The sequence below is a fragment of the Papilio machaon genome, chromosome 3 (genome assembly GCF_912999745.1).
Source record: "Papilio machaon chromosome 3, ilPapMach1.1, whole genome shotgun sequence".
Taxonomy (NCBI): Eukaryota; Metazoa; Arthropoda; class Insecta; order Lepidoptera; family Papilionidae; genus Papilio; species Papilio machaon.
The window spans coordinates 6,299,929-6,323,848 of record NC_059988.1 but is presented as its reverse complement, the minus strand read 5'-3'; the positions used below and the strand labels follow the sequence as shown (position 1 = coordinate 6,323,848).

General features: G+C 32.4%; 1 protein-coding gene across 1 annotated transcript in view; it reads right to left on the bottom strand.

The window, feature by feature from the left end:
• Window positions 1-356: 356 nt before the first annotated feature.
• LOC106710311 overlaps window positions 357-23,920 on the bottom strand; it is a 47,453-nt gene continuing 23,889 nt past the window's right edge. Inside the window, exons 4-16 of the mRNA XM_045686059.1 lie at window positions 18,003-18,093; window positions 17,321-17,488; window positions 16,272-16,400; window positions 15,468-15,596; window positions 14,484-14,709; window positions 4,990-5,115; window positions 4,699-4,874; window positions 4,309-4,442; window positions 3,613-3,752; window positions 3,187-3,268; window positions 2,964-3,108; window positions 2,402-2,615; window positions 357-841 (exon numbers count right to left, since the gene is read on the bottom strand). Coding sequence (XP_045542015.1) covers window positions 690-841; window positions 2,402-2,615; window positions 2,964-3,108; window positions 3,187-3,268; window positions 3,613-3,752; window positions 4,309-4,442; window positions 4,699-4,874; window positions 4,990-5,115; window positions 14,484-14,709; window positions 15,468-15,596; window positions 16,272-16,400; window positions 17,321-17,488; window positions 18,003-18,093 — 1,912 coding nt within the window. The 3' untranslated portion in view covers window positions 357-689. The remainder of the gene's footprint in view (window positions 842-2,401; window positions 2,616-2,963; window positions 3,109-3,186; window positions 3,269-3,612; window positions 3,753-4,308; window positions 4,443-4,698; window positions 4,875-4,989; window positions 5,116-14,483; window positions 14,710-15,467; window positions 15,597-16,271; window positions 16,401-17,320; window positions 17,489-18,002; window positions 18,094-23,920) is intronic.

Sequence of the window (23,920 nt, the reverse complement as noted above, 5' to 3'; positions counted from 1 at the left end):
AGCTTTACTGTTCAGCGCCAAATGGACGGATACAGTATATTTACAAATCTATTAGTTTTCTAATGAGTTACAAAACATAAGATATTAATACATATGATAAATGATTATGTATGCAGTTCTTATATATCTAATTATTATCTAAATTATCTAATACAAAATCCAATAATTTAATTTTCAGAATAATCCCCTAAAATTATTACTAATCCATACAATGACTGAAATTTCTTAGGGATTATTCCAAAGAACATTTTTCACCTAATATAATTTAAGATAGTTGTACACACTTTTGTTCATCCAAAATTAGTCTACCTAATATTAATAAATGCATTTTCCAAAACTAAACTATTTTTAACCTAATTAAATAACTAGTTTGCTGTTAAATTAGTCACGGCTATGAAATTAATATTTTGTAAATAAAAAGCCGGTTGATGTAAATAATAAGCAAAGACTTATACATAATAAATGCTTTCAAATGCAATATTTTACCACTGTGTTAAATGCTAAATTCCGGTGGTTGATATCCAATTCTACCTTTTTTAATCCATTCCTGAAAAAGCTTTATTTAATTAATGATTTTGTTTGTCTCATTGCAATTATCAGTCAAATGTATCACAAATTGATGTAAATCCAGCGCTAAGCAACAAAACCACTAGAATCTACATAACCTCAAAATCTGACATTTAATGATATTACGACATGTGTTTTGGCGGAGTCAGCCATTTGCGCATGTAGTAACAAAAGATGGTGGCGATGTAGAGTAGGACGAGAAGTGCGCAGGCGACGCCCAAAAGCAGCACTGATGCTTTGCTCGGGCACGGTTCCACTATTGTTACTGTTTTCTCTGAAATTTTTAAATAAATAACTTTAATATTTGTAATTTATTTTACTACTAAGTCATTAAAATACTAATACTGTAAACGGATTAGTTTATTTTGGCTGCTATTTTAAGTCTTAAATAAAATTACAATAGTGACTGTTGGATATAGTCAGAGCTGGGCATTAACTCGTTAATCCGTTAATCGTTAATTAACGAAGTTAACATTTTGCTTAACGGATTAACTTTTAAGTTAACTTCAAAAAGTGTTAACGCTTTTGTTAACTTCCGTTAAACTCAACTTCCGTTAATAAAAGTCCGTTAATCGTTAAATTAGAAACTTGGAGACGTGCTTTCATTTTGTTTAAATTACGTGCCACGCCACGCTCGTAAGTTCAACTATGTTGAGCGACTGTCGGCGACTCGAATGGTGAACGAACGAGTTGATAATTGATATACGTGAAGTTCGCGTGCAAGTGTGATGCATTAGAGCGTCCGAGAAAGACATGAACAACAGGACAAAATCAAAAGAAGGTTCGAAGGTTCGTTCGGTTTCATTACGAGTATGTAAAAGCAAGAGTATGTAATAAGCCCACATTCCGAACGCTCTTCGTCCCTGCAATACCCTCCAATCCCTTTTTGAGCAACTGTATTAAAAAACTTTTTTACTCGTGCTTTTTCTTTAGCTTTCTCAAACTCGTACGTTCTCTTTCCCATCTGTCAAAATAATGTCTATTAAAAAGAAAAAAACCAACCACGAAGTTTTTACAAAAAAAAAATCATTGAAGTTTTTATGATTCATGCAAATATTACTAAAAAGAATCTTCTTATTTGTTACAATATCAGATTTAATGCTTTTATTCAATGAATTAGGTTAGATTTCATTTTATTTCATCGCATTAAATTTCATTTTCATTTCATACTCGTATTAATAAAAATAATTTACTGAAAACTTGGCCGTTTGGGCATAGTTCCCTTTGCCTACCCAGAATGGGTGAAAAAAAAAACAAAAAAATCTCTGTTTGTATTCTTTTACGGTTGGCGCCATTTTTCAAACATTTTAGTTAGTTGAGTTTATTGTGATTATATTATTCTATTAAATTGCTTCATTTTATTCGCAACTGTATCAAAAATAGTTGCTTAGTACACGTGCGAAACTGTCATTACAACTTGTTCCAACTGTCAACTTGTAGACATTTGTCGGAACTCTTTGTAATGACAGGCTTTCCGCACTCGTAATGAAATATACTATAATGCATTCATACTTGTCTCTAATACTAATGTGTTATAGAATATACAGTCAAATTACTATTTTAAACAAGTGTCGCCACAAAAGTGTGAAATTGGTATGTATAATTTTGGTATGGTTAACTGTTAACGATTAACTTTAACTTGCGTTAAAATTTCGAGAATTTAACGCATTAACGATTAACGAAGTTAATTTTTCAATTAACGAATTAACGATTAACGAAGTTAACTTTTCGATTAACTGTGCCCACCTGTGGATATAGTATTCCTACCACTTCATTCTATATTGTTTTTAGTATCTCTACATATGAAAAAAATACATATGAAATAAATTCTTACCGCCATAGTTAGCTTCAGACGCTGTACCACCAGGCTTATCAGAACGGAGGAAATCTGTACTCTGTCTTTCATCACCAAAATCTAGGACGAGGATTTCTTGCGAGATGTTCATATTTTCTTCCTTATTTCTCGACTCTTCGGTCTCGTTGGCGGGCAGCGAACGCTTCTTTCTTCCCCATGACTCCAAAGATTCTCTACCCCATTCGCACAATGCCTAAGAACAAGCAGTAGCTTAATAATCAAGCTTTTACGCATGCAAAATTTACAATAACTTAGCATTCAAATTATAATTTTCTTTTTTGCACAAATTTTATGTTCGATGAATCTTGCATCTTCATCATTTATGACTACCATTAAACGAGTATTGCTTGAGTGAAAAAACAATCGAGATGATAGGACACGGTATCTGCCATGTTGTATTATTGTAAATCATCACAGTACCACCTTATACCATATCAAATGTCAAACAATTTCGTTCAACACCGTAACTAATATTACCCACACGAAATTTGCAACAAAAAATCAACATGAACATTTTTTACACACAAATTAAAACACTCACCGGTTCACAAGGCCCGAGGCAGTATTTGACGTTGCATTGGAAGATAACGCCGTAGGATTCGGTAAATCTAAAAGCTTCGTACACGGATTGAAGTGCGTTACCGTCTGGTGTAAAACCTGGGAAGATTGAAGGATCCACTGGACACCTATAAGAGATATACTGACGTTAATATCTGATAGCAGTCATATAAATAAATTAGTAGCTAGTATTTGTTGTTACTAACCCTTCGTCGTCGATGATTGTGAACGTACTCTTTGAGTCTTTGGCCATGGCGACGCAGCTTCGTGCGAAGATGCCGTATGGAGCTATGAAAAAATTATTTTCTTAGTACAAGATTCCTAAAACCAATTCTATCGCAGCTAAATAAATTATTATTATTTTTTGTTCTGATTAAGCTATCACAACAATTGCGACTTCTGAGTGGATATTTTGACCAGATAATAAGTTGGTATGCCAAAATTATCAAACAAAGAACAAGTTTTATACAATGAATCTACTTTTGACCATGAATTCATGTTTCGAAGGATACGTGAACATGATTGAAAAAGCAGGTGTATACAAATTTCTGGATCCGTGTATATGTATACATATTAATGCATCTAACTGTATACTTGACATCTACAACATCAACAATCGTGGTGTATCTTACTGTCGTCGGGTATTTCGATGCGGAAGGTGAGACGGTCGCCGATCCGCACGGTTTCCACCTCGCGCTCGCGCCCGTCCAGGATGCGAATGCGCGGAGGAGGTGCCTCGGGGGCAGCCGTGATCGAAATCATCTCTGGGTCTCTGAAAATAACATGTATTCATAAATAACATAGTAACTAAATAACTCTAATCAGCCGGAATGTTTCGTGTGGAAAATCTTTCGAATTAAAGTATTGTGAACAAAGCTTTCATTAAATTATTATGTTAGAAAGCATACTCCAAAAAAAAATCATTGATGTTCTTCCCACCCCCTCTTCTATATTCACCCTATCGCCCTTTTTTACAAAACTGAGTATACTTTGTTTATATGAAGAAAGTACGTGAGCTAAACCCGTATCATTGTTTCTTGTAGATATAATCTTGACAAGAAATAGGAGTATTATTATCGTAACAAAAAGCTTAGCAAAAACTTCGCAACACGCATAACTCACGAACGAATACTTAGTATTATTTACATATTTATAAGGCAATAGTCGATAGTGTCTATCCACTCGCGCTATCGCGTACTGAGATGCACCTACATTTTCAACATTTCATATCCACATCACGTATGTATACAGTTTCTACTATTGTCTTTTAAATTCTAGCCGAGATGTTAATAGGTGTGAAGTGGTCCGTTATTGAGGAACATACTAACCTGATTGGCACCATTCCGAATGTTATATTCTTCGAGCTCATGTCATAGGTACATTTCACTTTGTAGATCTTGTCCGCTTTAGTCATGACAACGCTGTGATGTTGCAGAACTACTGTGTTAGAATACACACCGGTCTGAAAAGACATTTATGTTATTTAAAATTAAACTAAATCTCTGTGTTTTATTTTGAGTTTTCGGATGTTGTATTAACATAATTTGAACGAACATTAAACAGTGAGAGATAATATTTTATGATCCCTTTTAAGTAGTTTTAATCCAGTTTCCATCATTGCCTTCAATTTCTTTATCCTTGCTGAAAAATGGCCGATATAACATAATGCAAGAGGACATAAAATAATATCTCATTAAACTTTGTAATGATATACTTACCACACTCTGAGTATTACAATCCTGTCCGGCCATGGTTAGGTCGAGACGGAAGAGGTCACTGTTGACGACATCAATGTTACAAGTCTCAGAACGACCGAGAGCGTAGATGCGACCGTTGAAAGGCTTGTTTGTGCGAACTTGTACTGCGATCCTTGTGTCCTTGCAGTGAACGGATACTAGAAGAAACAATATATTGGATACAAAGAACTTCAATAAAATACTTAGTTAAGTTAGCAGTAGTTTGTTTGCGTTATCTGGTAAATATATAATATTAAATTCATTAAATCTTACCATCATAGCATGTGCCAGTTTTGTCACAGTTCGCATCGTTCCTGGTAAGGTTGCTCTGTACGCTGGTTTCATCTTGTTGATGATCGATGGTAATTGGTAACTCACCGGACGGACTCGCAGGCGGCTCTGAAAAAATATATACCATGAAGGTTTTCATACTTACAGCAAGATATTAACGATGTAAGACACGCTTGACAGACGTCAGTACAAGTCTGATAATCCTAAAATTTGAGTTGCATACCCTCTAGAAATTCTAAGAATTGAGAAACGAAAGATAATCCGCTTCTGCCACAAAGAAAAATATAGATCATAAAATAATATAACACAGACAGGTGTATTCTACGATAGTAAACAATTTTTATAATAGTTCTAAAAGTAAAAGAATGTTCGTGTACTGCGTCCAATAATAGTCGATACAAGTTTGTGGCTTTATTGCGGCGGACCATAGACGATCCAAAGTGTACACCGACACCGCAATTACAGTACGAACGAGCAAAAGCTCGCCGCTTCGGGCAATTCTAGATTTTCACACGCAATCCGAATGCACTACGCGATTCCAAACTAATATCCACAACGAATGTACGATGTTGAAACACTGTCAATTCAAACGTAACGTATTATTACGGTGTGATTTACTGGACTGTCGACACAATAATTGTGACAAATCATTATACCGTGGGGTTTAAAGACCAAAATCCCAGTTTAAAACATATTGTTATCTCTATTTTGTCAATAGTAATGACAGGGATGACGATATGTTATATCTTTATAAAGGTTTGAGTCTCAGAAACCAACGGTAAATGTCTAATGTGATTCTGATACAGTCATTATCTCTCATGCAACAGATTTCGTTACGATACTATAAGTGTTTTTTGTTTTTTAATTTTCATCGGATACGTACCTAAGGAGTTGATTGCGAGTAAAATCTTGGAGACAAACTTAAAATTTGTAAGGAATAGATAATACGCAATGCCGAAACAACGTAGTTTGGCGGTTCAGAGTTTATCAGTAACAGCAAATTTAATCCTTTTTTTTCATAAATACTTATTACCTTGACACACCACACACAAAGGTAGACTAACTTTAAATACGTTTAGATTCTCAACGACCGTGGACTTTCTCATTCGAGACCGTTTTTCTCATGACCGCTTTGTAACTGTGCCTAGAATTTACCACGTATATTTACTTGCGGCATCCTACCCTCGATTGTAACGGATAGAACTGGCTAATGTTTAGCCAAGCTTCCTATATGTTTAAATTCAATGCCAGTATGTTAATTGAACAATCTACTATCTGTTTAGTTAACTGGAATCTTCAACGCCTAGTCATTAGATAACCTGAGAAATCACCTCAAGGTTTAATTAAGTCTAGATATAAGCGATTCTGATATCTTCGGACTCTATATTTTAAATGTTATTCGAGAATTTTATGATTCTGCAGTGAATTTACTCCCATAACCTAGAGTAGACTAGATTACAGCTTGTATAGTCTAGTTTTAGAGTACTTTCCTTACTTCTTCATGTTGCATTTTGATTATTTCAAACCGCGAGTGTTGAGAGAAAAAATGAGTTCTAGAACTTTTTGTTCACTCATTGGTCTATTTTATTATGAGTTTATAGCAGCAAACAATTAATTTTTACCAAAAATCACGATATTTCATTGCGAATTAAAAAATATACCTACTCCAATGCCGCTAATACACGCAAGCTCGCCGATGGGTTGTGACCATTTAGGTGACTGACCGCTTGATTCGAACAAAGTTCTGTCTCGCCCACAGGTAACATGCCAAATATTCATTTAACATATCATTTAATTTCTAACATTGGTTACGTGCATATTTTTGGTATGCGATAAAAGTAAACAATGTCTTCAAAATGTTTAATGGTTGGTATTCAAACCATTGTCACCCCTGTCATTATCTTTCACAAAACAGACATAATATTATGTTTTAAACGGAGATTTTGGTCTCGGAAACCCACGATTGCATTGAATTCATAAAATGTAACACATTATATATAAAAAAACCTTGATAAGAATACTAAAATTGTATCTGCCTAGATTTAGATTTAAGATAATTTAAAAAGTATATAAATGAAGCATTTAATGTCAGTTATCGTGATTCAAGTCGATGTATTAAGTAAAAGATAAATGATATTCCTTCTAGTACGACCGGCTCTGCTAAATATATCTCTCTCGATAAATCTTAGTCATTTCAGCAACACAGATACAAGAATTAACATTAAGACGTCCTGCTTACATTTATTAAATTACAACTTTTATTAATAATAACTAAGAGAGTTTCTTTAAAACTAAGATTTTGCAATTACATGTTGAACCTGACGAGACACCTCCAATCTTAGTACTATTATTTGAGACCTAAATTACTGGGCTTTAAAAAGTTTTCTCCGATAAAAGCACTTCTATCACTAGGATTACATTAGTGTAAATTTCACACAATCTCTTACCAATTAACTGGTCTGTAGGCCAATGAGCGACACAGAGTGGTATTGCGAATATTTTAATTCAAATACCAATTAATTAATCTTGACTTAATGAAGTATTGATAACAGTCTTGCATAGTTTTTAAGCGTGTAAATCGATAGTTTTTGCACGACTATGCTTCAGTAGACAACAGAATTCTCACGGTAAATAAAGATGAGAATATGAAAATGCAATAGACAGCTGCATAGATATTATTGCCGATTAAAATTCCAATATTCTGATTTATTAATAGAAGAAAATTGTAGTAATTAAATAATACATGATTTTATAAGCTCATTCGTCTGTGACATAATCGGGACTGACACATAAAGATTCAATAGACCGAAGACCATTCGTAGTAGACGTTTCGATTGATAATGAATGATTATAGTCACTTTTGCAATGTTGTATTAAGCCGATATAAACAGTTTTTGACTTTTTACCTCTATTAAATAAACAAAGAAAGTATGACATAATAATCTAGTATCAATCATGTTTAATCCAATGTATGAATTACGATACGTCTTAGTTTCGTTTCGATAACAGTTTAAAAATTCAATAAAACAGTTCAGACATCGTCTATTACGTATTTAGAATACATAATTAGTTAAGTATCGGCAGCAAAAACGTCAATTCAATCTAAGCATCGCAGCGGGGTACGGAATGAGGTATTTCAACGAAAATATACAAAAAAAAGGTCTTTAGAATAAAGCAGTAGCGTTGTATAGTCGCAAATGACCGCAGTAGGCGATAACGGTGTTATTTAGTACCACGGTAGTTTTGTTGGCAAACCAGTCGGGTCACCGCTTAGATTATCCAGCGTGCACCCACCACATTAAACCTGGTAATCGTTTTTACACAATATCACATCAAGGAGCAATCTATCATCAACTATTCTTGATACTTTTTGTTATATTACACTGTCACATATCATATATTTAAAATCCGTTATAAATAGGTAGAGATTATAGGAGTCAAGGACGAGAATTTAAATTGTCTCATCAGGGTTTTTTATCGTACAAATAGCATCTTATGTTGTAATAGAAAATTGTGTATGTACTCTTAACTGTTAATTTAGAGTAAAGTAATTTTAATTAGTCGCCCGACAAACGCGTAATTGTTTTACAGACAAAAAGACAGACACATCATCATGCATATATATAATTTGTATGAAATATGATTATTTATTCGATATCGTAATATCATCGTAATTTTACTAACTTTATAGATAGAGTGCAATTAACGATGCCTACGTCTGAATAAAAAGACAATGTTTATTGAATCCCGCAGGGTTCGATTTTGAGACACCTCTGTTTTGAACATTCTAAAAAAAAACTATTATAAAACCCAACGCGTTTACTGACACCCTATTTTCTCCATCAAAAAATCATAATAAATTAATTTAGATTCATATTAAAATCGACATTGTTAGTTACATGTGTTACAAAATAAATAAAATGTTGCGTATCTCGATGCGAGATTTTTTTTAGCTTGGAGCGCGGCCGGTGACCGGCATTGAGTCAAGAGCAAGGTCACTTCTCGTACTCGTATTGTGCATTAAAAACGCATCCAGCTATTAACAGCTATTAATAGTTGCTTAACAAACCGTAACTTGATGTAAGCATGCATTACTTGGAACAATTTTAATTAAATACTCTTCATATCACATCTGATCTGATTTTACATTGAATTAATTGCATATATTTAAAATTAGCTATCGCCGGCGACTCCGTCTGCGCAGAATTAAAAAAAAACTTAATTTGTAGTCTATGTGTTTTTCCCGACTATTGTTCTATATCTATGCCAAAATTCATCACAATCAGTTGAGCCGTCCAGGAGAACCGAATCGTTTCTTTAATTCAGAAATATTATTAATTCATAAATTTTATTGAATAATACGGAAAGAACAAAATTTTTGATTCAATTTATTGCTATTCTTTTCTGTCTAGATTATGACTATCATTTCACCATTACTTTTAATGAAATTATAAACAAAAAACAGCGTATTATTTAGGAACTATTACCAATAATTGAATTCGACAGAAAGTTGTTGGGAACGTATAATTTCGCTGAGATTTTACCTTTTTTGTTGTTGTTAAAATCGAGAATAGATATCAAATCGTGTTAATCAATCTTGTTCTATATTGATATAGATTCAATTACAGATGAATTGGGCCCGGGAGCAGGTCGGAACTGAAGTCACGGCCAAAATAACAAAAGATAGAAAAAAAAGCAACTATTCATTTCAATTTGTGTAATATAACCGTTAGAAGGTACGCAGCACGCACGGCTGACGCCGACTTCTCTGGCAATCCGTCTTTATGACTTTTTGCATCATAATGCAACCATTGTCGTGACTCAGCATTTTAATACATTGTAAACATAACCAAATCATGTTCGCGTGCCGTCGCTCATTCCTTTTTATCGCAAATTCAATTAAATTTTGGCGTCGCCTAGTTTTTATTAAGATTTTTATTAAATTAGTCAGGCATATTTTCAATCGAGCGGTTTTTAATAGGAAATATGGAGATCTGAATAACGGTTCGATAGCGGGAAAATACTCGGTTAGTATATTACACGGCGAGGTGCTGTCGTATTGTGAACCGAACCACCGCCGGCGATGTTAATCTTACTCTACATTCACGTAATAGAGTAGCCGGTATGCAAGCTATGGGAGAGCTTTGCCATTATTTTTCATACGGACGTTCTTCGCTATTAAGCTTTCTGCTATTTCTTATTTTAATATCGCATAACATTGTTTTAATAGCTCATGTTCATACATACATGCATACATACTATTTACTTACATTTCTATAGCTTATAATTATCCTTACATTTATTTATATGTTACTGCTTCCTACGCCATTATAAAAAATAAAAATGGATTATGTATTAATAAACACTGTTTCTACTTGTACTACTAATAACATGTTACTCTACATTATTGTAATGTTTTTTGTTAACTATTGTTTATTATATTCGTAATTTTCAAAATATTTATCCGCGTAAGTAATTTCATATAACTTTTTACTTTAAAAAAATTATAGTAGTATAACTAACTTCTTACCTCTATAATTTTTTTTTCTTATGTTTATGATGGCGTTATAAAATATATAATTTAATAAGGCATACTACTTCAAAAAATGCAAAAAGTTTGTTGAAAAAAAAATAGATCTATAAAATATGTCACTAGATAAGCATTATGCTCGTCGCTTCTTTAGATGTATAGGACTGGATAAAATAAGAAGCAAAATGGCGGTATTCATACATAGCTCAATACGACACGTAAGTATCTGCAAACGCATCAGTAAGACGTTGTTGCCATTCTCTTAAAAAAAAAAAAAACAATTTCAAATCTGATAATCTAGCAGAAACTTTTATTATAAAGCCAAGTTCCCACGAATAGAGATGAGATTTTTTTTAATACTAGCAACACCGTAGCACAATTAGCTTCTGTTGAAAATTGCGGTGCAATAACTATAATTATTCAGATCTATATCAGTTACCAATTTCATGAATCACTATACAAAAGTCGTGAGTAGTTTAGCGTGTAAAACAAGCAATTTGAGTAGAACAGGAGCTGGGTTAACATCTATTTAACCAGCCAATAGCTGGCAATCTTTTTCAAATTTAATTTCACCTGATCCGACGCATATATACACATTTACAGACATACTTTTTTAAAATAATGGTTCTAATTTTAAATTTCTTATACTTAAGTACACCCTAAGAATTTGCTGCAAAATAAATCCAAGATTACACCGAAATTGAATTGATACTTTTTGTAGTTATTTTTGACCGTTAGAAAGCAATAGATTTTCTATTGTTGAAAATCAGTATGTTCATTACTATCTCATTTTCAACAACTTTAGCTAAAGATTCCCGTTACACGTGACCACCGACGATGTTAATTAACTAATACATAGGGAATGAACGCTTATCTATATTCATTTATTCATGTCTTGAATGTATGTATGTTATAATAATCTTTGTACCTAATTAACATGCCTTTTATGGCAACACCTTTATATATAGACAATATTATAGACTGCTGATACAAACTTAACAACCTAATGAAACTAAGAAATATGCTACTTTTTCAGCACCCTAGTATAAGTTAATGTTAGTTTACTATTTTGGAGCTTATGTACATACTAGCTGTAGCCCTCAACTCCGTTCGCGCGAAATTAGAAAAAGAACTTAATTAGTAGCCTATGTGTTCTTCCAGACTGTGTTCTAAATCTATACCAAATTTCATCGAGATCCATGTAGTCGTTGCGGAGATACCTTTAAACAAACATACATCCATCTAAACATTATATTATAATATTACTAAGATGGAATTATGAATTCTAAAGTATTTATGTATCCTGTGAAAAAACTTTTATTGACTACAAACGTGTGCGCTAAATTGAAAATGTCTACAGACCTCTACCTTTTATTCGTTACAAAAATCTATTCCTTACCACCATCTTTCAAATATTCACGACAATCGGAAATAATTACCAAAAGCATGTAACGTCCGCTATAATATGTATTTACGTTTAATATTTACATTTAAAATTAATTAAATGTAAAATAATGATCTAATAAAGGCTATTTAACTGTACCACTTGCGTGGAGGAAATTAAACAAGTCGTCGCATTTCTCGCCAGCGGAGTGCTTTAACATCGAGACAGTATCTCTAAGTAACTGTAAACTGTTGACTTGATAGCTTTTGCGACAAAAACATCGCTTCATAGCGTACTCTTGCATAACATTGCACTGATGCAACACAACGATGCCATCTAATAACAATGAAAAATTTATGTATGTGTGTACATATATTTCTATAAAGAGTACGACTAATATGTCATATTTACCTAAAGAAAAACTATTATATATTTCGTATTTAACTATTGGTTTACTTCAAAAATAAAAAGAAAGAAGATCATTTCGAAATGTGTTTCTTTCAATAACCAAACCTATAAATGAGCCTATTCATCTATCTAAGATACGATTAGAATTTAGTTTTTCAGGCGTGAAGTACAATGACAAATTTCGTACGAATTTTGGCATATTTTGTCAACGACTTTAAGAATATGCATATTGCAAATATTCGTGATGGACTCTCAGGTCTCAGGTAGCTATGTCTTATTATGCTACACTATATACAGTGACATCTAGATTTACTGTACGTTCTTAGAATGAAGACTAATACGCATTTCATTCACGTATAAGCCCGTACAAAGAACCATCCGGATTTCGTGTGTAAAAAATATTAAACACTAAGTTCGTGCCCGGTTTGATAATAAAGAAGTTAATGTAAAACTTCTGGACAATATATTAATGTAAATAAAAGATAAATAAAACTTTAATCATTCAAAAACATATCTTTACATTTTTAAATAATAAAATTTCATCATTCATTTTTTTTTCTTTCTTTCCTTCTTTCTTTCATCCAACAGACACTTTTCGTGATTAAAAAATAGATATTATAAAAGCAATTAACATTTTAGTTTTGAATAAAAAGAAAAAATCCTGCAAAGACAGAGCACTTTTACAAGTAGAGCGTAAAAACTTTTTTACACTCCTAAAACAAAAGTTACAAAAGTGTGTCTAACAACATATAGCACAAAAAAAGGTTAAACAAAAAAAAAACCGTAAAAGAGACGAAAGAAGAAGTATCTTGTGCTTCAAATCGTATTTTCTTAAGTCTAGTTATAAATCTCAAATTATTTAAGTATCAATACTTGTCAGTCCCGAACTTATGTAAAATGTTAGTAAAACGTAGTTATGGCAAGTAAATACCAAATTATTGTAACAAATGTTGGACATAAAAAAATATCTGAGAATCATCAACTTTTATCAATGTTTTATTTCAGTCAACTCAGCGAATAGTACGTTTTTATTCTGTGGCGCTATAATCATATGAAGCAATAATCAAGTTTAAATTAAACTCTATATTATTTCTCCATTATTCACATCATTCGCTCTTTGAAGAATAAGTTTATAATCTAAAAGAGCGTACAATGTTTTTTGTATCAAACTAAAGTCATTAAATCTCTCGTAGAGTTATTTTTAGAATATAAATGTCATCGCGATGTCCATTTTCATTTTATCCTGTCGTAACCATAACGTTTTTAAATTTAAAACGTCCTTGCGATTCAATTAAAAAACAATCTTTTATGATTTTATATTTTTTACATAATGTTCACAGTGAATTTCTCCGCGAGTTGATTAAAAATCTTGAACAAATTTATCTCGCTTTTTACCTTTAGAGGACCAATTTCATTTTAAGAAAAAATTTAAAAAAAACTAAAAATGTTTATATAAATATTTTTTTTCCATACAAACGTTCCTTCCAAAACTTCAAACCTTGAGAGACGAACTTCAATATATAAGAAGTACCTAAATTATAATATAAATTCAGTACAACAATTATTGATGAAAATGACCGTCTAATTAGTTTTTAATTTGAGTACAGCATAGAATACTTGTTAGTAATTTGCTTTTACAAACAAAAATTACGCTACATTCAACATGTCATCTAAGGGCGCAATAATGATGTACCATCGATCAAAGGATTCCAGTTTTTAGAGCGCATTAAATAACCGAGTGTGCAAACAGTAATAAAAAAGAATGTGCACATAAAGTGTAATTATAGACAAGTCACTAGTAATAGAGCTGTTCATTTTAAATTTCGAACAGCTGCAATAAATAATATTCCGTGCACTGCCTGGAATATGCCCTCATAAAACAAACTGAAAATTATTTCAAGACGAGATGATGGGTGTTTTATGGGAACATAGGGAAATAATTTTCTTTTAGTCACGCCCTTACATAAATTGTTAGAAAATTATTGTAATCACATGTAAAACCTTATACAATTCATTACACCTAAATTTTACTTCTTGACAATCTTGCCCCATACAAATAAAAATAAAACTAATCAGCAGGTTATAACCACTTTTCGTTTTACTGTTATTGCGAATTTTCTTTTAATTACAAAATAATTTAATTACAGTACTCACTTTCGCAGTAATTCTCGAAGTATTTCCCCGTCGGTTCACCGTCGTCAATTAGCGGTCTCTCGGCGTTCAGGTAGGCGGATGGTCCATCGGGTAACGTGTGATGGTCAAGATGGTACAGTCTGCAGTTGTAGGCTGACGAATGAGGTGCTCCCAAGTATAAGAAGGAGCGACAGAGGAACTCTGATTCGATCTCGCAAGCTAACCGGCACGCTGCCTCTGACGTCACCTGTGTAAATTTTAAATCATTAATATTCCTGTAGGTAATAATTTAATTGAATGATATGATTATTATTAGCAACCTAAATGAAAATTAAATCGATAACTGTCCATCTGTTGTTAGTTTTTAATAAATTTTTAAAATTAGCATTTCTTTATGGACTATTGTGACATTATTTACAGATTATTCAAACTAAATCTCAACATTTTACACAACAATGAACAAAAACTATCATTAAATATTCCTAGCAGATCAAAATAAGTTACAATACGATCACACGTTATTATTCAAAACGAATCTTATGAGGATGCTATTATTTCTTCGACATAAAAGAAAAAGGAATCCCTTTCCGTCTACGCATCAAATGTAATGCAACATCCAGTCAAACCACTGTGATATTTGAAAAAAAGTGCATCATATCTTTATTAATTGCATGTCCATCTCTACACTGCACATAGGGTTGCCAAGTAACAGATTTTTTTAAATCTCTTCTAGATGAATGTCAATCTGAGTATGGACTTTTATCTTTTAGCATTTTCAGTATCAGTTGTTTTATGAATTACTAAACTTTTTTTGTCTCGTCGCCTAACCCATATTCTTAATCTAAGTCCTAACAAATATATGTAATGATTTTCCTTGAACAGAATAAGGTAAAGTAAGTATATCGTCTGTAGTTTTAATAGTGATTAAAGATAAAGATAAATTACACAATTTTCATATCATATTGACAACCCTGGACAAAACGTTTAAATTGCTTAGATACATACCTGTAATTCCTTGTCGGTGTAATAGTGCAGACCGGCGTACTGTGCCACTTTATCCTCGGCGACTCCCACGCGAGGGACGGTGAACACCCTCGACCCTTTGCACGCCTGCGACCCCTTCAGGCACAAGTTCTGAACAGAAAAGTAACCTGAGTAATGCGTAAATCTATTGGAATGAATAAAAAGATTCAAAAAAATTCTTATCAAGTGATAATAAGAATATTAGAATGACTCTTGAAATGTGCGTTTTGTTTCTAATTGTGTATGTTATGTATTTTTTTACAAAATACTTTAGTGTAACGGTGTTGATGAAAACAAAAACAAGTAATGAAAGTACAACCGCACCTCGAATAATGTAACAATATTTTTTTCTACGGATTGATCTCAATTGATAAAAGCTATTAAACTACAAAAAAATTAGACAAAGAATAAATGAAGCGAAAAATGGAACTCTATAACGTTAATGTTTTTCACATTGGACTAGGACTTAAGTGACGATATTAAGTGATTCAAAATGTACTGGTCAATTTTGTAAAATCATTTTCTCATTCTCACCTTATATCTTTTTTGAGCGTTTATTGTTTCTATTTTATATTTTTTATAAGTGCATATTTCACTTTATTCCGTAATGTATAACTAAATAAAATCCCGTATTAAGTTAAAAATATATAAAAGGTACTTGAAAGATAATTTTTGTCACTTATACTAAGCAATGAGTAGCTATATAAACAATGAGTTATCACAGATTAACTAAATTTCTTTGAACAAATTGTGAAACTGTTTAAAATGGAACCATTAAAGACTCACCTCGAAGTAGTCTGTGCCAGGAGTATCGACAAGCTGCACGAAGTGTTGGGCGGTCCGTCTGTCAGAGTCGCTGAGTGCGCACCGCATGCTGCCGTATTCATACTCCGCGGACCGGCATGGGAATCGTTTCTAAACAATGCCCGTGTATTAATAAAAATTTCTAGGAATTCTATCTTACAGATTCTATCATCAGAATTTTCCGTTTATTCATTTTTTTGCTAATCAGCAATTAAAGAAACGTAAGACAAATTGGCTTTATTAACTAATATCAGATTAGTCTAGTATATGTAAAGACATTTAAAACTAAAATTTACGATATTAAATTTCATATATAGTAAGTAATATATAGTAAGATATTAACAAAAAAAAAAAAAACTTGTGAGCCGTCATGGGACGCCTGGCAGATGTGAAACATCGTGTGTGTACAAGTAATATGCATAAAATATAAAATATTATAATTAAATAAATAATAATAATAATGATAATGACAATGACAATGGCAATGGCAATGATAATGATAATGATAGTTATGTTAATAATTATAATAATAATAATATTAAGAAAAATGTTTAAATCAGAAAATTAATAAATATCTGGAATAATAATAATAATAGTAATATTAAATTCAATATTATTATACTAAACACATAAAATATATATATGTATACCTTAGTATAGCTTGGTGACCCGTCGCCACGGCAAGCGTCGCCACGCAAACGATTCGGTTTACAAGTGATTCTATAGATGTTTCACATCAAAAAATTTCAATAGCCAACTTTCTACAGATTTTTAAACATCTATATCCAATTAAGCAAAGATTTCAGTTAAAGCTAAACCAAACAGCGCTTTACGTAAACAAGCTATTATCGTCTGTAGATCTCGAAAGCTACTTGAAGTAGGACAGAACCATAAAATATAATTGAATAGATAGCTAGAGAATTAACTGAACTGGACGAGCTTCGATGGTAGAAAGACGTAAATTGCAATTGGTATCTAATTCTGGGCTCAGACACGAAAGTCAAGCAATTTCCTCAAAGTGGAGTGATTACCTCGTTGAGACAGGCGGCAAGGCAGGCCTCCTTCGTGGAGGTGTAGATAATAGTATTGTCCAGACCTCGCAGCGCCTTGCCGGGCACTCGCTCAAACGCCCACGGGCGCAGGCAGACGCTCTCCGTCCTTACTTGTAGCTTCACCATGTAGTAGGTATTCACAGCACGCTACAACAATAAAATCAAAAGGAATAACATTCAAGTTTATTTATGGAACTTTGTCATTATCGTCTTAGTTTTATTTTTGAGTTAATGCATTGGTCGTGAGACGCAGAGGTACGCTATATTTATCGCAAGTGCTTATTAGATGTCATAGCGATTAGGCTATCCTTTTTCAAACTGTTATAGTATACAAGCTAGTCTCTATCGGGGCGATTTCCCCTTAGGCTTGCGACCGATATAATCTACATTGCTAATCCGATCTTGACATCGGACTAATTGGCGGTAGAAATGTTCAGTAGCCGACTATCTATAAACGTCAGATTATAAATTAATAACTTTTAAAGATTAGTGTGATTTAACGTTACTTTTAACTATGTGAATGTTAAATTAAAACTACTTTAACTCTATAACATTCTAAAAGAAACATATCTGAAATAATTTAAATATAATCAACGTGAGAATTGGTCCATGAGCTTTAAAATTGTATACAATAGTATGATAATTATTACAACGAACTTACCTGTGGTGTGGCCATGGGATTGTTCGCTTGTGTGTCATTTTGAAGCAAACAAAGTGTTTCCTGCACTGGCGTTAATGGGTTGAGTACGAAACTGCAACAAAAGTAATATTTATTGAGTTTAAGATTTGAAAAAAAAACATACTATGACTTAGAAACACAGACTACTGTGTTGACTCTACTATTGTTTATGAAAATTCATAATGGTTAATTAGTGGCAGGCTCTTATCGTGAGTTTCGACCACTTTTTATTATTACATGTTGTGTTCTTTTTTGTGTTGATAATATGTATAATATAAAAACCACCACAGTAGAGTTCTAACTTAAGGTTTAATGAATTAACAGAATAGAGGACTTAGTATTATTCATATACTGCCATAAATCGTGCGTTTGGTATTTTAATCCTGAGAATAATATTGTAAATACAAATCTATAAAGTACAGTAGTAGATTTAACAACTAAGAACGTGATGATAAGCCGATGTCGATGTCGCGCTGTGGCGTCTGCATTTATTTTGTAATGACACAGCACCGCCACTGCGCGTTACACTTACAACTTGCAGCCGCATAACGGAGCCCGTTTACCGTTCTTAACGCCAGATATTTCCTATTTTATTCTAATTCCAACAACATAAACTAGGCTTATAAATATTTATGATCATCTTTATTTGGGTTTTTATAAAATGTGTAGAAGTTTTTGATGTCATCGCGTGGGTCTGAGAGATACCATGTTCGTTGTTTTAATATGTTATGTGTTAGGAAAGATTTTTCATATTTTTTCCATAAATAACTGAATTGTTTCAATTCGATTACTATGCGATTTATCTGCCTTGATTAACAATATTTACTTTTAAGTGTAAACTTGCAAATTTATCTTAAATTCAACTTTAGCTTTTTACGTAAGATGTTTTTTTATTTAAAGCTAATCCAAATTAAGACTTATCAAGATTTTTTATTCATCGTTTATTCTGATTTTAAAATACGCTTAAAACCCGTTTAATAAAAAAAAAAAACTTGAGAGGTGTCAAGGGACACCCGGATAGAACGAAGTTCCTTTCTATTAATTAGTGAAGCAATGTTTATTCTATGAATAAAAAACTTAAGTCTTCACAAGAAGTACATTTTATTTCTATGAATTTTCGTTATATATTGTCACGTCGTTGCCATGGTGAAGTAGCGCTCATTCGTCGTTAACAAAAGTGTCGTGACAACTTTTCGTAAGAATTTTTTCCGTCTAACCCCTTTCACAACGCGCGATAAGGAACTTCGTTCCAAATGTTAAATTCAGAAGACTAAATATTTAAAAACATTAAACTTTTTTATATCACAATGATATTATATTAAAAGTATATTTTACTTTCATCGGATATTTCAAGAAAGCCCAAATCATAAATTATTTGATAAAATATCCACAATACATCCAATTGTAATTTCACTCATAATTTATAAGCGAGGTCAAATGTGACTATTAGTTTAGTCAATGTTATTTATTGATGTAGTAAACAAATAATCTCTACGCATGTTCATGCATTTAATGCCGATAAGGAGGCCTTTATCTACTCGTATATAAGTGGAACTACGGTAAAAGAAATACATAATATATCTATTTACTATCAAGACATAACATGCATTCTTCTATGTATACTAGCTGTCGACCGCGACTTCGTCCCCGCGCAGTTAAAAAAAACTTAATAGGGAAATGAAACATAGATAGTAGCCGATTCTCAGACATACTATGCATATAAAATTTTATGAAAATCGGACAAGCCTTTTTGGAGGATTATAGTAACTAGTATTATGACACGAAAATTTTGTATATAAGATTAGATATACACTATTGATATATATAGTTATTAAATTGCACAAAATTAATATATATAGAGAGTTAAATATTCCTTTCTGTTTGTTCCTAATTTCATAAGCAGTTAAGTTACAATCATTACCATTCTTGCCATTAGCAAAGCACATCTATAACTTCCTAGGTTTATAGTTTTATTTACTTATTTTCTTTAATAAACCTCAATTTTATAAGCATTGCTCAATAAAAACTTCCGTAGTAAAGTGTTTTAAGGAAGTAATTATTAATGTAATTTAAATGTACACATAATTACATTAACAAATACCTTTATTTATCCCGTTATGTTGATGTAATGAAGTGGAAGCAATTCCGCATGATGAGTGTGGTGCCGGTGACTAAATTTTAGTCCTCTTTCCCTTTTCTTGTTAGGAAAGGATTGGAAGGGGAAGTGAATTTGAGGGAACAGGGGACTAATAGGAAGGGGAAATATTCACTGTGTGTGCCCTTCTTCGTTGATTAAAGGTACGCAACGTATCTGCACTTTCGGGTGTCTATGGGCAACGATCGCCTGTCTATTTCGGCGAATACAGGTGGCCGTTTGCTCGTTTGCCACCTTTTGATATAAAAAAAAGTTCTTTATAAATATTTAAAACTCTTTAACTCATTATACATTACTTTTGACGTCCTTTTTTTCTCTCATATAAATCACTATAAACAAATACTTGTCAGAACTACAACTTTTCAACAAACAAAGAAATTCTCCGGATTGTCTTAACCTTTTCAATGCAGGTGAATAACGATCTATTGCTCTTAAAATTCCAGAATAGTGGTAAGTTTGCAATTATAGGGTGATAATTATCTTGAAGGCAACGGAGTTAATTACTCGTATGTCCTCTTGTAATAACTTCGAGACGTTTACGGCTTGGCGCAGCAACCCAGCTATAAATACGTCATTTGCTATCGCCTATTGAGAACGGCGATAGTTCGCATAAAACAACCGTTACTATGAGCTTTAATTACACCGAATGGCTTATATAATGTTTATGTTATAAATGCCAAGTTAAAAATATTAAAAGGTACAGATATGATCAATAGCAAACCAAGAAATTATTTATTTTACTTATTTCTAAAGAATTTATCGTTCGTTTCGAGACTTAACTAGGTAAGAAGTGGAAAATAACATTTTATCAATTGAATAAAAGTAGGAGATTAAACGACAGGTGAGATTTAATTCTTTTTTAAACTATTTTTGACATAGTTTTCATAGACATAGTTGTCTTAGACATTAAATTCATAACAAAATGTATAGTTTTTTAACTTAAATAAATCGAAGTCATAGGATGCGGATCGAGTCGAGGGCGACATCTACTACAGTTCAATATTGATTCAACTTTAAGTTACTAGTAACTAGTAACTGTTAGAAGTGTACGAAGAATAAATATATGATTAATGCTCAAAGGGCTCTAACTAATGATATCGATTTTACAAGTTTCGTAACTGGTATAATAAATCTTTCGAACCGTGCCATGTTGTTAGTAATATTAAAAGAAAGCACCTACCGTACAAAGCCACTCGAATTTGTAAAAGATAAATGTTCTTCTTGAGTCGAAAATGTGCTCCTTTTAAAATATCTACTGGCAACAATTAATCATTTCTTGGAAATACGCATAAATATGATCACGGTTTGTGCTTTTAATTTTTATTTATATATATATATTTACCTAAAGCACGTTTATGACAATATGCAAAAAAAACATAACGCTATTGTTATTTTTTTTTTAATATTGTGAATCTAATTAGTGAAAAGAAGGCTCTGATAGATATTTCCAACTATACTTATATTCAGCACCCTTCTTAACTTCTGGGATCATTAGCGAAAAAAAACTGTTATGATTTTCATGTTTTTTCTATGGATTTTTTATATAATTTAAAAAAACGTTGCATCGAATTTTAAAGACGAATAAGTAATTAACTAGAAACAAGTCAATCTAAGTGTATAATTATTATAATAGGGCACATTTATAAAGAAATACGAACGTGCAACTGGCAGTGCATTAACAATGATAATAATTGCCGGCGCTTTGAGTTCCGCTAAGCATCGTACTGAGCTATCGATCACTGATCAAAACTTATAAGACCGCGCATTTTACCGACAGATTCTATCTCGCTTAACTTTGCATGCGGTCGACCGATGGTCGAGCTTGTTGTTATTGATTGTTCAGCACCATTATTAACTATGAATATATTAGATCTGTGATTGGTGATTTATACATGATTAAAAGCTCGGTTAAAAGAGGTTGAGAGTAAAAGAGGTTTTATAGCATTGGTTCTCACATTACAGTCGAACCTGAAGCTTCGTGGTTTCTCTCTAATCCGTATTCCTCGCTTATAGAGGTTGTCCTTCGGTACCGGACAATGTCTCTAGCTTATCCAGGTTCGACTGTATTTGCATATTGTAGTTCAACAAGAAATAATGAGATTAGCCGTATGGCAGGTTCAAACCCACTTCAGTGTATTAATAATAAAAAATGATAGGTTCTATTTTAGAAGTAATTACTATTGTTTAATGGTGCAGTCTTAGTAATTTGTTTGCTCTACTTTATTAATAGAAGTCTTCTAAAGTATTCAACACCTGCATTTTTTATGCATCGGCAAAACTATCAAAGGTTTACGTCTAATCAGCGAATTAATTTTTATTTATAGCTTAGCAAGTTAATAAATTGAAACTGTCAAGACAAAGTATTGTTTATATAAAAACAGAGGAACAACACGATTGTACGTGAGAACGTTTTCGTAATGCTGTCAACAAAATGACTAGTAGAATTTTTGCAGCATAAAGCACAATATCAAATCTTACACAAATTATTTCGATGACGTTATGAAGGCGCGTGCCGCAAATATTCGTCATAAGCCCTCAGACCTACAATACATTACGTGAACTAGTATCTTCGTCACTCCTCGATAAAATTTAAGTATTATTTTTCTCCTCCAAAAGTTGCTACTTTCTGTATTATAAAATTATATTGCATTAAAATTGTAGCTTATTTTTAGACAAAAGAAATTGTTATTATTTTAATAATCTGTATTAAATAGTATCTGAATAAAATCTGTACCCAATAGATTTAAAGCCAACAATTTCAATCTTGTCCGATCAATTCCTCTGTCAATTCATTCACTGATAGATTGATATGAGATAAACCGAGTACAATGCTAAATTAGAATTACGGGAAAGTTAACTCCCGTTTTATTGAATATCTGTCTACTACAATGACAATATCGCACTGATTTTTATACAGGTATAATATGAGGATAAGAATCTTTCAAAGTTCTGGTATTTGCTATCTTTAACACTGCAATTTTCATTACAACCAGGAATAAATAAGTTTAATAGTTAATTCTTAACGTTTGAAAGATGACTAACAAATATTATAATAAAGTTCATTCCATTTTATAGAAATAATACTTTTCATCACCATCAGCTCACTATACGTTCCCACTGAGGGGCTCGGAGCCTACCCTAAGTTAGGGGTGACTAGGCCATAGTCAACCACGCTGGCCCATTGCGGGTTGGTTGACATATCTTTAAATTTCTGTTCAGATGTGTGCAAGTTTCATCACGATTTTTCCTTCACCATAAGAACGTCGGATAAATGTACATATGTAAATTGAAAAACACATTGGTACATGGACTGCAGTTTGCAAGTCAAGTGCTTAACCCCTGAGCCACCGACGCTCCTTGTTAGCTAGCGACTAACTTGTTGAATAATACTTTTGCAACAAGATAATAAAACTATGCGTTTGTCCATTACAATTTTATCTTTGATCATAAAAAATGTCAGTTGTTTTAAGACCAGAATTGCAATGTTAAAAGGATACAGAACAAAAATAGATTGTTATGTCTTAATCCAATTTTATCGCATACTAATGTTTTATTCATGACAAGCTGCGTTGCGTTCTCGCACACACATGCAATACTCATGCCATATTTCAAATGAAGCATCAGAACAATTCCGTTTAATTTGTAACATAAATAACAGCGACTAAAACCTGTTGACGATGTATGTCTTATATTAAGAAGTAAGAAAAAAATCATACATAAAATCTCATTGAAGAAATAAAACACG